Genomic DNA, 16,568 nt, shown 5'->3' with positions numbered 1-16,568 from the left:
TGCTGGCGATCGCTTGCAGGAAATCCGCGTCCAATTAAGTGTTCTTCTTCTGACGATATACGATGCTGATCTCTGATCTGCTTCAGTCTACAGAAGTTTCCATCAATTGTAATTGTGGTTTCTATTGAAGCGAAGACCCTTCTTTCTAGATGATCTTAACCGCAGAATTTCTAAATTTTTTCTACCATAAGCCAAAAACTACGGAGTGTTGAAGGTTAGGGGTATCAGCCATTTAAAATCATCCATAATTGCATTTATTATTACCACCATGGTTTTGATGAATCATCTTCCTCGTTATCACTTCTTGTTGATTTTAAAATGTAGTTCCATGGAAAAGTTTTCAAATTTCCCATTAGCATTAGAAAGTTAGCCGATCTGTGATGCATTGCCAGATGGTGGGGGGCGTTCGATTAGATCGTCTCTGCCGGAGCATGTCCAATTACATAATTGGGCTTTTGGCCGACCGACCCGGTCCCCCAACGAGGAATACCAAGTGATCTTGTAAGCGGTTTTGCATCTCAGACCCGGAGTTGAGCTCGGGCTTCGCTAATATTTCTGGCAAACAGATCCGAGCGAGACCCAGACCCGGGTCTTTGGACACAAATTATCCAATTTATGAAAGAAGTTGCCAGAAAGCAGACAGACCGAAAATTTAAATAAATGATTTCGGTTTCTTTTGGGGATCTGCGTATGGTGTCTTGAGACTCGAGTAAACCAAAGAAGTTAAAGTCAAACGAAAGAAAGAAATGAAACGAGATGGGCTGAGAGGGCGGAGAAAGAAACCCTAGAAAGAGAGCTTGAGTTGCAGTCAGTCCGCTCCAGAGACCTCATCTTTGAGATCGCTGGGATCGGAGCCAGCCCACAGCGCCTTGTTTACCCGCGCATTTACTTTCATTTTTGGGGGGGCCTATAAAAAGCGAAAGCTGAGCGCTGGATTCGCTCATAAAGACCGCAAAACTGCAAAAGTCCACTACGGAGTCGAGAGCGAGAAATCAAGGATTAGCACCATGGTTAGACCCATCTACCTGACTTTAGGTGAGCCGAGCTAAATCTCCCCAGGCTTGAAAATATATTCCCTAATCTGGGTTTTCTCAACAGCTGCTCTGCTCTACCTTGCCTGTGCCGTGAGCTCAGCTCCGGTGGCGGAATCGGGCTCCAGTCTCGACTTCCCAGCATTTAGGCAGGCCGTTCAGGAGGAGGACTCCCAAAACTCTAGTGCTGTTACCAGCGAGGAGACGGACGACGATGACGAATCGGTGGATTCCCACAAGGTGGCCGAGGAGTCTAAGGATGATGATGATGATGAGGAGGACGATGACGATGACGAGGATGAATCGCTGATTCGCAGGCGTCGCGAGGCGGATACCACTGAAGCACCAGAGGAGGAGACTGGCACCGAGACCCCCGCCGAGGCAGATAAGGACCAGAAGGGAGACGCCACCACTGCAGCTGCTCCGGTCCGCAAGCCTGTGCTCGTCCTCATCCGGGATGCTCTGAAAAAGGTTACCACCGACCTGCCCACCGCCCAGGTGGCCAACAATGCGCTGCAGTACTTCCAGCAGTTCGAGCACTTCATCCAGCAGGCCATTGAGGAAGTAATCGGCGATGATGATGATGAGGAGGAAACTCCGGTAACGGTCATTCCAGGGTCCGAAACCGAAGGCGAAGACATTAAGAAGCCAGAGGAAGAGATCGCTTCTGAGACCATGCCAGAAAAGAATACAGAAGCTATGGCCAGTCCTGAGAAGGAAACTCCGGAGCCTGTCAAGGTTCCAGAGCAGACGGCTTCCACGTCCGCCCCTCTCAGCAATGCTGTCTAGTCTGTTCACAAAGTTCCATAACATCTATTTATTTTCATTTATTTATTATTAATTAGAAAAAATTAAATGCCATAATTTATAATTCAAAATCCTCATTGCTTCGGTTTGAACATGGAATCCTGGCGATCCTTGATGGCATAAATGTGGCTCTTGAGCTGACTGCGATGACGATTTGTGGTCCGCCTCTTGGGCGGTTCAAGCAGACGGTTGTAGTGTGAATTGGGTGCCTTGGTGGACGGTGGTTTCCTGCCTAGAGCTGAGTTTCCATTCCTTCGTACCTTGTTCAAGGACAGCTCCTGGTCGCCAATGGTCAGGGTCAATGGCAGTTTTCCCGCGGTGCTGATGTAAATGGGAATAGTGATGTAAATAGGGGAGCCACTTGGCTGTGATGAGATCACAGGGGCAGTGGTTTGCGGCTTAGGATCAGCTTCTACTTCTGGTTTTGGCTGGACCTGGACTTCTGGCTTAGGCTGAACTTGGACTTCTGGTTCCTGCAGCTTAGGAGACTTTAATTCTTGAAATCATTGAACTTTTTTTTGGAGTTTCTCACCTGGTGATTATCTCTCTCCATAGGTAGCTGCTTGAGGAAGTGCAACGGGTTGGCATCTTCGCTCAAGTTATTGAACTCATCTTCACTCAGCTCGGGCAGGCGATCGGTGAGGAAATTGTACTCCTCTTCTTCGATTTCCTGGCCCTGCTTAAATGTCTTGGCAGTGGGACTGACCTTTGGCTTTTCCGTTGTTGTGGTAGTGGAACTAGCTGAAGCCTGAAGCAGGACCTTTACTTTGATGGCTTCTTGGCTGTCATTGGAGTGGGTTACATTTTGGCCAGAGCACAAAATGAAACAAAGAAGCAAAGCTGAAAATGTTTCAGAAATATTGAATCATAAAATTGTATCTATTTAAATTTTGATGCGATATTTTATTTGATAAAATATTACAGTCTAAGTTCTAGAAACTAACTTAAGGTAATGCCCGGCTCTAAGTCTAATGCGCCCTGTAGTCCCTCCCACGTTATCCGATCCGATTATAGAGTCGTCCGTTTGCCATTGAGGATCATCTCGGTGAGTCCCAGCTGGCGGAATTGCTGAAGACGCTCCACCTGGTGGGCGAGGCGCTTTTTGAACTGCACCTCCCGACTGAGTTCCTTTAGTTCTTCCACGGTTCTCAGTGGTTTTCCGGACACGAGATGCCTGGCAATCAGTTCCGAGGTGAGATTGATCTTGGCTTTCGAGAGGCGGAGGTAGGAGAAGTCCGAGTGGGATCGACGCAGTTCCTGGCGGTATAGGAAGAGCTGGTAGCTGAAGTTTGGTCCAGCTTCTTTCCGGCGAAGCTTTTTTAGGGCCCGTTTCTTTTGTTTCTTCATTGAATCGTAGGTTTTCACCTTGTGCAGCTTCTCCGATCCGGATCGTCTTTTCTCCGACTTGTGGCTCATTTTGCGATGGTCTAGTATGTGTGACGTCTCGGGAGTCAATGGTGATGTATGCTTCCGGGCGGGTCCTTTTAAAGGGACCACCCAGACAGGTATGTCCTGCGCAGGTAGCGGGCGTAATTAGTGGGTGCTGGTCGCGCGTGTGCATGTCATAAACTTATCCGTTCCCAGACTTTTAATTTTCATTCGGGATTTCAGCGCCCGTCGCGGCGGGTCGCCGGGATTTCCCCGTCCCGATTTATGGCTTTATGACCCGCCAGCGTTCTAGAGGTCCTCGCTTAATCCTCAATTATGGCTGCCAACTTAGCGCCGATCGCCAGATCCTTTTGGTTTTGTGGAGATTTTCCATCTGAACCCAGCAGGGGATACAGGGGCTACCTTTCGCGGAATTGGTGGATAGTTCTAGAATCTTTCAGAGATACACTTTCAGAGAACTAGGAATCCCGACCCTAAATTATCCCCCTAGAAAATTCTGGCTAACATTTCGAGGCATTATCAGTGTATTTTCACTTAGGTAGATTTTAACGATTCCTTTACTTTCTAAACCGAAACCATATAGGAAAAATATTGCCGAGAACAAACCTCCACACTTCAAGCTCCACGATGTCTTCATGATTCGTGTTTAAAAATAATACTAAAACTTCTTTAGGCTAGAGATTTCAATTTTATACCTGAGAAGACAAAGTTTCTAGAGAAGCTAGAGAAATTTCACTTGAATGGAAGCGAAATGCCAAGTTCTCCCGGCTGAAATTTGCATATTAATTCCTCAATAGTCTGGCTCGACTTTTATCTTTCTCTGCTCTTGGTCTATGCAAATGTTGGCTTCAAATGGCTATGCCCCTTCAAATTTAAACGTCGATGTCGTCATTGATTGTGCCCTCGGATGAAGGGGGTCAGATTGATGAGGGGGAAATCGAATAAATGATGATGATGCGCCACTTTTTCGGTTTATTTTGCATGCATTTTATGAATTTCGAAATTCGAATCAAGATATTCTTTCGCTCCAGTGCTCATCCGGAGAAATTCCCTTGCTCCGCTTTCGATTTCTGGTAGATGGGAATTAGCCCCGGACTCCGGGTGCTGAGACCCGAGACTCGGGAAAAACTCATCGATGAAACTCTGTCCTGGCTTCCATTTAAAGTTCCGTTTATTTATCTAGCTGCCAGACGGAGCGTCAGGACATTTCCATTTGACTTGGCTCCGACTGACTTGCATAACGTTTCCCTCAATGTCCTTCATCTTTTGTGGTTTGCGTTTGTCATTAGACAATGTCTAGACCAGGACTCAGTCAGCCCAGCCAGGCCATGCCAGGACAGGCCATCGACATCGATATGCCGGCGTTTGCCCCAAGAAGTTGGCTACACAAATTTCGCCATAGGGAAATCGTCGAAAATTGGCAACGTTTTCTGATTCCTCATGACTGAGCCAGCTAGTCCCGAAGGCATTTGTCTTTGGCTTCCTTTCCAGTTCCTTTTGAGGTCCTTTTTGGTTTATTCGATTTGATTTTGTGTCAAGCAGAACTATTATATATCTACCAATATTATTTGGCAGAATCTTTTGATGCAACTTATGCTCTAGTTTTCTCTTACTTTGTAAGATATTCATTTATTTGGTTTATTTGTTATTATGCCGAATGAATTCTAAACGTAAAAACCGAATAAGTAGTCATTTTATTTGACCACTTAGAAAAATTAAGTTTTTTTTATGCATTGCCATCGATTTTATACCCCGGATAGGGCATCGTTTAATTCTGCTTAAATGTTTCTGGTTTTTATGGCTGACCCTTCAGTCTGGGGGGCGAGTTTACGATCCGCCCTTTATGGATTTCCAATTATAAATGCAGAAAAAGTCAAACCGTCGAAGGACGTCGAAGAAACTTTTTCATTGCATCCAATCGAATGAACGGCGCAATAATTTTCCATCGCCATTGTGTGTTTGCAATTTGTTGCTGGCCATGAGGCCAATAAATTGGCCAAATATGCGCCATAAAGTGAGGAGCAAAAGGAGCTAACGGAGTGAAGATACATCCGCCAGATAGTAGGGCAAAATGCAGGAAGGGATACGCCCAAACCTATGCACTTAATAATGAAATAAATTGACTTTCATGATGGACGGGCTGGCAAATAAAAGCCAACTTTTCGCTCCAAATTGAAACGGATTTTTCCTGGTGTGAGATGGGAAGTTACAATCTTTTTTTTGAACCAAAGAAATTTATTAAAATACACACAACTAAACTCCACTCCCAGCGCGGAGTATTATACGCTTCCATTTTATGTATTTCTCTTGTTTTGGCGTGTAAAATGCATTTCACATTTTATTGTGCACTCAATCAAAAATCCATTTCCGTTTGTTTCGAACCAACACGTGTCGTCGCTCCGTCCGCCTGTCCGGCCGGAGAGTGAGGTCTCCGGGTTCAACTGCAGGTGCTCCGCGGAATCCGGCAGAATTGCCAGCCAAAAGTTTGATAATTGAGTTGAAGCCCCGCGTAGAAGTTGCACCCATTTTCACATCAAACCATTTCCAGTTTAAAAAAAACAGTTTAAAAACAGTTACAGTTTAAAAAAAAATTAGGAACTTAAAATATGAGTTCTTTAAATCTCTACTTAGTCGGCAGTCAGGATAACAAGCTCCTGAAGATTAGATCTCATAGCTCTCGAGCTAAAATAGACGTTTTTCTCGGTGTATCCCTTTGGCAGTTCCAATCACCAAGAGCTTTGGCCGACAGAGGGACAGAGGCCTCCTTTTATATGCATCGACCGATTGCGCCCAGTCCATTCATGTTGCACGTGCCGCATGGCAACTCAATCGACTATGGGGCAAGGAGTCAACTGGGCAACCAAATACCATCAGATGGATGGCTGTACTGATACGTCCACGTCCATTCCCTCACAGCCCCCTCATTCCACCGAGTCCTCTGGATGCTGTAGTCAAAGTAATGCCTCCCCGGGTGAAAGGGGATTCCAATCCCATTGCAACCAATGGAAGTTTATGGCTGGAGATCCCTGTGGAAAGACCCTTATTGTGTTTGCGCAGACCATATGATGGAGTCTTTGAAATGACAAGTGACTTTGAATGATGTTAAATGATGTTCAAACGATGAATGAATTATCCCAAAATCTCTTAGACGAAGACAATTATGGAATAGTAGTCTTTAGTAATGCAATAGTAGGTAGGATAGAAGGAGAAAAAAAAAATGAACGAATGCATTTTCAAGATAGTTAAAGCGAAGTATTGGTTATCATACATCCAAAATAGCCTCTGGAAACTATTTCTTTTGTTATAAAAAATAAAATAATTGCATTTTATTGTTTCACTAAAAACTAATTTCAATTCTAGCATTCCTTGTACACATTTATCAAACAAAATGGGAATAAGAAAGAACTTGTGGTTCTGTCTATCATATGCACGAAAAATTGTCAAGCAATAAAAACTAATAAAATAAATAAATAAATGAACAGAAAAAGACACTGGGAGGCTGCGGGCAAAGGCAAATAAAGTGACAAAATAAAGGAAAACAATTGCGAAATAAATGCCACATACAATTGACAATAAACTACAAGACGACGTACTAACAGCGCCATACATATATGTATGACCTGATTCGCAGACATACAAATGTTTGCATGCGTTAAGGATATAAATAAAATGGAGGGAAGCAAGATGGAGACCGAGGCACAGAGAAATAATAAATAAACTACAGTTCATGTCATGTCAGTAGTGCCAGTTCAACAAAAACTGACAAAATGAAATTGAGAAGATGGACAAGAACAAACAAACCAAAAAATAAGAAAAAATGGCACTCACAGAAGCCCACACATAGAAGGAACCAGGGGAAATAATAATAAATATGTATGTAGAACAAGTGAAAATGACCGAAAGTTTTACAGATGCGTGTAGTTAATTTGATGGGCTCTTTAAGTTGTCCAATTTGTTGTTGGTAGACCAGAAAAGGAATTGAAATGGGCTTTCTAAACACACAGCAACACGCACACTCACACCCCCCTGATGGGTGAAAAATGCAGGATATCAGGATATGGGAAAATAGGAAACATTTCTAGTAAGGAGATTCTACTTCATATCTCGAAAGCATAGTCTCTATACCTTCTTGTTTGCCGACAGAGACCACACCCATTAAACTTATATATTTTTTTTTAAAATATTATTCAAGAATTTTAAACAAGGAGACACTATAATTTTCTATTCATCACTGCGGTTATTTAAATTTTAAATGGGATAGTCCTTAAAATAATCGAAGCGGAAATTGATGAGGAGGTTACAAAGCATTTAATTACATGTTTTTTGTATGCACTTAATCAAGCGTAACTCCAAGACCATTAAATTAGAGTCCTCTCTCTGTACGATACCCATTAACTAGACATATCTATGCCAGCAATCTGCCATATCCTTTTCAACATTGTTCTGGCAATTGCAATATCATCGCCCTACCATTTTGAAAACAAGCCACGCGCTGGAACTGTAGCCGCAGTTTCGATTCCCGGCTTATTGGCCATAAATTTAACGAGTCCATGGTCTATTAACTCCGGCCAGATCTGGATCAGGGGAGAGATGGGGGTGTCTCTTAATTTAGCCACGTTTATCTACAGAGTCGGGGGAAATCTCTGTTCGCACAAATCAAAATATCCGAGTATATATTCGAACCCTGAAGCCCAGTCAAGGCCTTCCAGTCGCATCCGGTTCATTCGGGCATCTTTGCGGGTTTGGGCCGCTTATCTATCGGCTATGGAAATTGAATTTCCCCTGACAGATGAGAGCTGAATCGTGAATGGAGTCACATGTGCAGAAGGGACGCTTACAGATAATTGCGCGATAACAGGCTAATTTTCAATTAGCGCCATTTTGATAAGTGAACATAAATTAGCCACTTTCTTTCGTCCTCGGATCGGCCAAGTCCCGTCCAGTTCCCTGTTGGTTCGGTCGGCTTCATTAATCGGCAGCAACAAATTGCAAATGGATATTTTCGCTTGCTGCTCATTTCCGGCCACCGATGGGATTGAATTGGCCGGGGTGCCACAAACGTGACTAGTTTATTGATTTCGATTGAACTTTCGCCGCCTCGGTCGCCGGTACATAAATTAATAATAATATCGCTAGCGAGTCGGTAACAATTTGCTTTGCTCTGCAAAAGCCAGATGAAGCACTCCGCCAACGCCAACGCCAACGCCAATGCCAAAGCTAATACCCATACCAGGGCTAGAGCTAAAAGCCAAACATTTCACGAGCTGCACCGCCACCCGCTGCTGCTCTTCAATACGTGTTGGCCATTTTGACGGCATTTTGGCTTGGTGGTCCATGTCGAACCTTTTGGCCATATAAAATTCCAATCATACTTGACCGAAAGCAAAACACTGGAGAATTTCTACGTCAAAAGCTCTGAAAAGCAACAGGAAAAGGGAAAAATAAAGTTAAGTGAAGTGGGGCGTTTAGCCAATATGTGAGTGGAACGGATAAGGGACTTATAGAGGTTCTAGTTTATTATTCAGTTGTACGAAGAAAAAGTTTCTTTAAAAGGGAAATGAAGAACAAGTCTCGGAAATTTCAGACATATAATTATAATTTTTTATTAAGATTATAATTGACTTAAATATTTTTGTTAAACTAATCTAGTCTCAACCCACTGTGAGCCCTTCTATTGCCAGCAGTCAGCAGAAATTTGTGCTACAGTTTGGCCAATAACTTGCCGCTTCTTAATGCTGCCCTTGCCTTTTATACCCTTTGAACCTGAGAGGTTTTCAGCAATCCGGAAACGAAGATCTTCCGAAAATATTTAATTCAAGTATTAAAACTAAACAAACCAGTTGATGAAAGTCCTTGTGAAAGGGCATTTTAAGTTCAACATTTTGCAATGCTAGCTTCCTTTAGAATTTCCAGGTTACTTGCAACTTTAGACTTTCAAATGGTATTTGTTTTTTTTTTCTTCTGGTCTGGAGGCCCCGTCCTACTTATTTCTGTTCTGGGGCTTATTGCCTAGGGGGGCAAAAGTGAACAATTTTCGACAGATTTTTCGGAAAATAGTTGCCGAATGCAGAAGGTAAAATGCATGGCTCCCGGCGCTCCGCTTTTGTGGTTAGCCTTGTGGGAGCTTTTGGACCGGGTCCAAAGCCAGTCAGGGGAAACAACCGAGTTGGAGAATTTCTTTTCACTTTTCAAACGCTAACCTTTAAACAGTTTCGAAGGGCGATGAAAATGGAGTGACTGTGTGGATGATGAGGAGATTGGGGAACCTGGAACTGTTCTCCTTGGAACAGGTAAGTTGTCGCAGCTTAATCGATTTGGAAAAAGCTGCCATGTTCCGAGCTACCCTTGCCATGCCACTTTATTTTCACGCACCATTTGGTTCAAAAACCTCCACCAGACCCTCCAGGAAAAATTCAGAAAATGAAAAATCCGTTAGGCGACCCTCCCCCGTGTCCAATGATAAACTTTCGACACATTTTTCATTTATTTTCAACACCTTTGATTGATATATTGAACACTTGGCGCCCAGCTTAAGCAACAGTCTTTGGGTATCCTGGCGTTCGTCCTGTTTTCCAGTTTTTCTTTACACCTACAATTCGTGGTGTTTATACACTTAGAAAAATTATAAAAAAAAGATATGTCTAGAGCCTATTACATTTCGATAATAGACTATTTTTATAAAAATAGATATGACTATTTAGAATTGTTACATTATTTTTTATCATATTTCAAAAATAGCTTAGTCTTAAGTTTTTTGCTCGAGCTTAGAAGGAAATGCGCGCCAGCTGGCAGACATTGACCGAAGCATTTCCAGTGAATGGTCGCAAAAGTCGAGGGTGGAGGGCAGTCATGTCAAATGTTGTGACAAAGGTGAAAGCTCTCCCAGCCACCCCGAGCGCCCCACTAGCCCGATTGCAGTCTGAGAGCTGGCTTATAGTTTAAATTGAAGTGCACAGGACTCAGTTGCTCCTTTGAGCGCAGCATCCTGGAGGCTGTGCGTCAGCTCCTTGAGTATTTGATCTATCTCAACATGGGGTTGATAGATGGGACTCTGATCTGCGACGCAAAGAGTTCTCCTTTCTACTTTACGGCCAATGAAATGCCGTATTCCTTTGTCCTGGACTGAGCTGGACAAAATCATGGCCAAAGTGGCCTCTGAGCAATCTGGTTTGTGCGGAAACTTAACAATAACTGGCCATAAATAAACAAATATCATTAAACTTAGGCGAGTAGCCGGCTCCTGTTCGCCGCCATTGAGGCCAATTGCTCGACCAGCAACAGTCGACTGAACAAGACCAAAAGATATGCCAAACTATATAGCCAAAGTGGCAACAACAGGGCAGGGAAACGATGGCGGATGGCGGATGCGATGGCGGGGGGCCACGATGCGGGGCAACTTTTCATAAACATTATTATCAATTATTGTTGTTAGCTGAAGTTGTCTGAATGGGCTACCCGGGTGGATTTGTGGGAGGATTCTGGTTTCCAGGACTCGCTTCTGTCGCGTGCAGCTAACAAAGTCCTTCTGCCAGGCTCCTTGTTGCCGTCGCCTTCTGGCAAAAGTTATAAGCACGGCCAAAAGTTGATAAGAATGAGCCATAGACGTCGTAAGGCAGCCACTTTTGGCTGGGGATCGTCTGAGAGGGGGGGTGGGAACTTAGTTTGGCCAAGAAGAGGAAACGACGGAGCAATGGGGGATGGCTCTTAACACGGCCAAGCTTTGTGCATTTTTTATAAACTAACGCCCCAAAACGCGACAGGAAATGGAGTCAGTTGAAAGCATCTATTGATGGAAGCGTGAGTCTACTTACAAAATATTAATTATAATTTATTTAATCTTCCTAAAATAAATAGTTTGATTACCTATTGTTGGAAATGTTTGATATTACATTTGTTTTTACCATCTCTAAAGCATACTTTGTTGCAGTTTGTTGCAGCCTCATCTTGTTTATAGATGTTGTTCTTGCTGCAGCATCCACTTGCCGCTCCTTTTTTTACCGTTTCTGCGCTAAGCAGACAGTTATTGTTGTTGTCGCTACTTGCACATACTTCAAATAGTCTTACAAAAGTTGCACACTATCATCCGACGCGGAAAGTTCATAAAGTTGCGACGAAAAACGCCCACAGGTTGGCCACGTTCAGCGCTCGTCTTAGCAGCCATTCCTCATACGCCGTGTTGCACGCCGGGGTCTAAAGGAAACTTAAATATATATACTATATATAGTCTGTTTTTTTTTTGTTGCTGATGCTACTGAATAAAAGACTGAGCCAAGTCTCGCCCTCGTCTCGGGCCCCACAAAAGTTGAGAGCATTGCACGAAAGTTTAATTGAGAAAGTTAAGGAATTTCAATTAACTGTGGATATTTGTTATTTTTATTCCGGGGATGCCTGCTCTTGGTCCTGGTCCTGGTACTCGTCCTTGTCCTCGTCCGGCTCCTGGGTCCTGCGTCCCGAGTCCTGGTCTGGGCTGTAGCATTTTTTGGCCAAGTATTTTGTGTGTTGAGTCATGTGTGCTATTGGCTGGCAAGTTTTTCCCTTTATCTAGATCGTTGTTTTTGGTTCTTCACAGCATCGTGGCTTAATATCCCATTAAGCGGAGTCCATTAGCCAAAAGATGGGGTATTAGAGAACACATAAAATGCTGAATGAGATTTTTATTTAATAATTTTAATTATAAATACAAGTGAGTCCCTTTTTAATACTTTTCCTGCTATGTTTTCTCATATCATTAGTTATAGATTTGATATTGTGTCATAGGTATCTCATAGTCTATCAAAAGAACTTCGAATTTTTCTACTGGCTGCCTCAAAACTGTTTATTGTGGTTCGACTGGCCCCTTGCCAGCTTTCGACCAGGCTGATTCACATGACCATTCAGCATTCCCAGAAACCAATCCTACCGGCTTAGCCCTTAATCAGCCAACTGCAGACAATGGGAGAGCATTTCATTTTTTTTTTGAGGAATTTCTGTTAATCACATTAATTGCACTTAATTGATGCTACAATCTGGTTGTGATGCTCTGGCTAAGATTTGTGGCTCTGCCTCGGAGGCGGGTCAATCAATCAATCAGCCAGGCCAACAATCATTTGCACGTTGTGCGTCCTGCCACCTGTCACCTGGACCTTGGCCCGGTTGGCCCCAGTTGACAAGTCACATGACATGTTTGTAAGCAAGTCGTTTGGCAAACTGGTCTTGTTTAATTATTGTTCGCGTTACCGTTGGCTTACCAATATGCCGTTAACCGCTAACGAGTTAAGTGCTTTGTATGCTCGCTGAGCTCCAACCGCAAGCAACCTCCCAGGCACCCCTCCCGAGGTCGAAGGACACTGGGTGGGTGATGAGCGTTTTGGTGTGGGTGTGGTGGTTCACGGGTAAGCTGACATATCCTTGATGAGTTCTGTTGACCAAAGTCATTACATGGCGAATGCTGAATGATAAAAGCCACCAGCCGCTGACCTCAATCCGAGCCCTTTTGCTCTTCAAGTCTTCTGGGTGGGTGTGAGTGGTATTGTAAAGCGATCCGCTCGGCGGTGCAGTGTGGTGGAAAGTGAGGCGTGCCGTAAAATTTAAATGTTGCGGTGACTGCGGATAATGTGATTGAAGCCAATTGAGGCATTACTGTCAAAGCATGTCAATTCATTTATTTGGCTTTGATTTGTTCCCCAATAACAAAGATATTAATTAGGATCTTTGAAAGTTTAAAGCTTACCCCCTTTTTTCATTGTTTATTTTTGGTTTAGTTTGCAATTTATTGCCATTAGGTTATTTTTTGCTGGCGCATAAATAAACACTATTAAGGCCATTGAGATTGCGGCTAAGCTTGTTGATTTTACTGCTTGCTAATCTCCCATCACACATTCTGGCAACTAAGCATTTAGATGCGAACTATAACCGATAACCTATTGCTAAATACCCATCTATGGGCAACCACAAAATGAGCTCAATTTAAGTTGCCACAAAATGCCCAACTTCAAAAAATGGCAATCTAATAAATAAAATAAATATAAACGATAAACGAAAATGTTTCAATTTAAGCACATTTCGTTTTACATGTTGGTGTTTATTTTCGTTGAATGGGAAATGGAAAATGCCATTAAACAATTATTTACAGAGCTTAGGCAACAATGAGTAAAATGAATTGCAACAAAGTGCAAATCTAAGCAAATAAATAATAAATATTTCATTCTATTTCAATTCATTATCTAATGTAATTAGAGGACCACACCTATGTACGTATGCCGGCACCACAACTATCCCCAAAGTCCTGTGGCAGCCCCTTGTAATTGGATTAAACTCGTAGTTGAAAAGGCCCCAGGATAGGCGGTGTTCTGCACTCCCCCACCTATGCACCTGCTATTAAGCGTGCAAACAAAACAAAGTGATTCTGCAATCGGAATAATACAAATATGACAAAACTGCGGCGAAACTTACTGAAAATATTCGCCATCAAAGGCAGGCGGCAAGTGGGTGAAATGGCCGCCCTACCCCACGCCGCGGCGATTTAATTACATTTAAAAGGCTTGTGTGTTGCACGGGGCGTATGCTTAATAAACCAAAACGCAATATTTCCCAGAGTGGGTGGCGGCGAGGAAAGGCAAATTGAAGGAGGAATTATTCCACTGTTTGTTTGTGTCTGCTTCTGCCATATAATTCGATAAATAAAATAACGAGTGACGTGCCACAAAACTAATGAACTTAGAGAGTGACAAACACAGCCTCTGAACATTCGAGTGTGCAGTGGCATTCCTCACGTTCGCTCATACATATCAGTCTAATTGTGAAAATACGAATGGGTGTACATTTATTATGAGGTAGAAACCTGATTATATTGTGTTGTTTCTTCGGGCTTTTTAATTAATAAATCAAAGCGGAGAGACAAAGTGGCTTAAAGTCAATGGAAAAATGCGAGTGCAACACTTGCTGCCATCTTAAGTGCAACTGTTGCCGCAAATCCTGTGCTCCCCTTTAAGCCGGCCAGAGTTGAAGTAGAGTAGAGCTAACGTGCAATCACGTTGACAGACTCTCTTAAGTAGAAAATGCTCGGGTGCAAAATGCAGCCGGAGAAAGAAAATAATCCCCCAGTCGACGAGGACGAAGGAAATGTGAGCGGGTATCCTCCAGCTGCTGGTGGTGAGATAATAGCTATGAAATCTTTTTAAAAGAAAAAAACTTGCAGACAAATAATAGATATTTTCGTAAAAATTAAATATAATATCAAAATAGCAAAGTTTCTTTCTCTCAAGGACATCTCAAGTTGTGAATTCACATTCTCATCTCTGAAAGGACACACACCTGGCTGACAAACACACACATGGCGAGCTGATCCCTGCTACTTAAGAAAAACTAAGTGAAGCATATAAGTAGCAACTAATTTTCAAGCTGATGTAACAGCAGACGACGACGACAACGACAACAAAGGACTCGGGACTGGAGGAGAAATCAGCGGCTGTCTAATGGTATGGGTGTATGTGTGTGTGGCATCCATTTTGGGTCCTATATGCTTCTGCTTCTTGCTCTTTTCCAACTCCGTCAGCTGCGCTTAATTTGCGCTCATTGCTCGCCAATGCGTAAATGGAAAGAAACAGGAAGAGCACAAAGCGAAGGATGCTGAAGCAGAAGCTGAAACAGAAACAGAAATCGTTGCATACTTTCTGGGGCATGGGAAGGGGTAGCAGCAGGGTGCAAGAGTGCCATCGAAACTTGTCCAAAACAATTTAAAATTACCTCACGTATGTGTACGAAATTGCAAACGTATTGTGGGCGGTAGCCGAGGCATGGGCGTGGCTAAGACGATGCCGTGTCCTCACCCCTGAATCCCTTCGTGGCCAATATATATGGCAGCTTATAAGTCAAGTGCACAGGCAGCGGCAAACTGGTAGAAGAATGGAAACCCGACCTGACTCTTTCCCCAAAAAACTGACTACAACAATTTTCGTTACAAAACTTTCGGCTAAGCAAGCCGGCAAGTCGGCAAGCTGGCACGGGCTATGGGCTATGGGAATGAGAATGGGTGTCACCGAGTGGCGAGGGCGTGGCAGACTGATGCTGTGGCATTTTAAGTAAAATTTTATAGAGCATACCTTGCGGGTGCTTTTACAGTTGCTAACGATGTGAGTGTATGTGAGTGGGCGGGAGATCTTGTGTGATGGGCGTTGGGCGGCAAAGGTGTCGGAGAGCTGAGGCATGCCACTGATGACGTCGCTAGACGACGACGAATTAAGTGTTTCGTTATTGTTGCTGGATGGTTTGTGCAGCGAGGCGTGTTGCAGTTTTTGCTGTGCCCACAGACAGGCAACTAAATGTTGAAAGATGATTTGAAGAGAAGCTTTCATTATATCTTTAGATTTGTTAAATTTTAATTATTTTTTATAGTGGCAAGTTTCAAGAAATGATGAGAAAGATAGGCTGATTTTTTTACTTGCCACTTTTATAAGAGTATCCTCTAGAATACATCCTCCCACACCTTTCTTGGCTTCGTGTATCGATGTTGACACCTTTGTCGCCTGTCTGGCAATTGTCTGGGCAAATCCGAGTGTCTAAGTGAGTTTGTCTGCCAGTCACTTTGAGTGCGTGCGACTCCTTTGGAAGGACTCCTCGTCGTCTTTTTGGCCCTGCCTGCCTGCCTGCAAGCCAGCTTCGGCATTGCTGTTTCCTTTTTGGCTGAGGAAATGCATTATCCACTTAGAAGGCAATGGTAGTGAAAGGCAAGAGTGCTCTGCTGGGTTAGCAGCTACTTAGAGAGCCAGAAACAAAAACAGACAGAGCCCCACAGAGTCAGACAATCGCCGACCCTGGGATGGATACTTCATTAAACTTGTGCTAATTCTCAACACCTTTGATTGTGTGTTCTCGCCCCCAAAAAAGCATAAAACCCGATTGGCACGCACTCGACAATCAGTGGCAGACAGAACGATGAAAAGAATTGAAGATGCACAAGGAAAAATTAGTATTATAAATAGAAAACAGGAGGTTTTTTCCTCAAGATTACATTAAATATTATCTTTATTGTATGTTCTAATTGTATTGTATATTAACAAAATGAAAAGCCCTACAATTTTGTTCTCTGTGTATTGGGTTCTTGGACAAACACTTGAACTCTAATGAGGCAACTTTAAGTGTGCCAAACTTTCACCTGGAGTGGGAAAGTTGTACTGTGGTCTCGACGGTTCTATCATGTGTGAGGCGAGCCGTAAAGATAGTGCCACAAAACGCAGACAGATTTCGTTTCCGATAGTGGAGTGGGCCGGCACTTTGGGAGTCACGTGCAGCTGCTTAGCATCCACCAAAGCCACCGCCATCAAACCAACCACCACGAAAACCAAACCCAATCAAACCCAAGCC

General features: G+C 43.4%; 3 protein-coding genes and 1 long non-coding RNA gene across 4 annotated transcripts; 1 reads left to right on the top strand and 3 right to left on the bottom strand.

Moving 5' to 3' along the window:
• The first annotated feature begins 889 nt into the window (after window positions 1-889).
• LOC6493284 (ribosome biogenesis protein BOP1 homolog) lies at window positions 890-1,909 on the top strand. Its single transcript, XM_001957401.3, has 2 exons — window positions 890-1,035; window positions 1,099-1,909. The coding sequence occupies exons 1-2, from the start codon at window positions 1,008-1,010 to the stop codon at window positions 1,818-1,820; spliced, it is 750 nt and encodes a 249-aa protein (XP_001957437.1). The 5' UTR covers window positions 890-1,007; the 3' UTR covers window positions 1,821-1,909.
• On the bottom strand, window positions 1,806-2,697 carry LOC6506675 (the record flags this gene model as incomplete). The annotated part of the gene is made up of 2 exons (XM_032454784.2): window positions 1,806-2,317; window positions 2,371-2,697. Coding segments are annotated over 2 exons (732 nt in total), but the record flags the coding sequence as incomplete, so codon positions are not given.
• A 23-nt stretch (window positions 2,698-2,720) lies between these two features.
• Window positions 2,721-3,371, bottom strand: LOC26515280 (the record flags this gene model as incomplete). The annotated part of the gene is made up of 1 exon (XM_032454949.1): window positions 2,721-3,371. A coding segment is annotated over one exon (525 nt), but the record flags the coding sequence as incomplete, so codon positions are not given.
• Window positions 3,372-11,529: 8,158 nt separating this feature from the next.
• On the bottom strand, window positions 11,530-12,788 carry LOC116655902. The gene is made up of 2 exons (XR_004311004.2): window positions 12,455-12,788; window positions 11,530-11,804 (listed from the first exon to the last, which is right to left on the bottom strand). It is a non-coding gene; the product is annotated as an uncharacterized LOC116655902 (long non-coding RNA).
• Between the last annotated feature and the right edge of the window lie 3,780 nt (window positions 12,789-16,568).

This window comes from Drosophila ananassae, chromosome 2R (genome assembly GCF_017639315.1).
Source record: "Drosophila ananassae strain 14024-0371.13 chromosome 2R, ASM1763931v2, whole genome shotgun sequence".
Lineage (NCBI taxonomy): Eukaryota > Metazoa > Arthropoda > Insecta > Diptera > Drosophilidae > Drosophila > Drosophila ananassae.
This window is presented reverse-complemented; position numbering and strand designations above follow the sequence as displayed.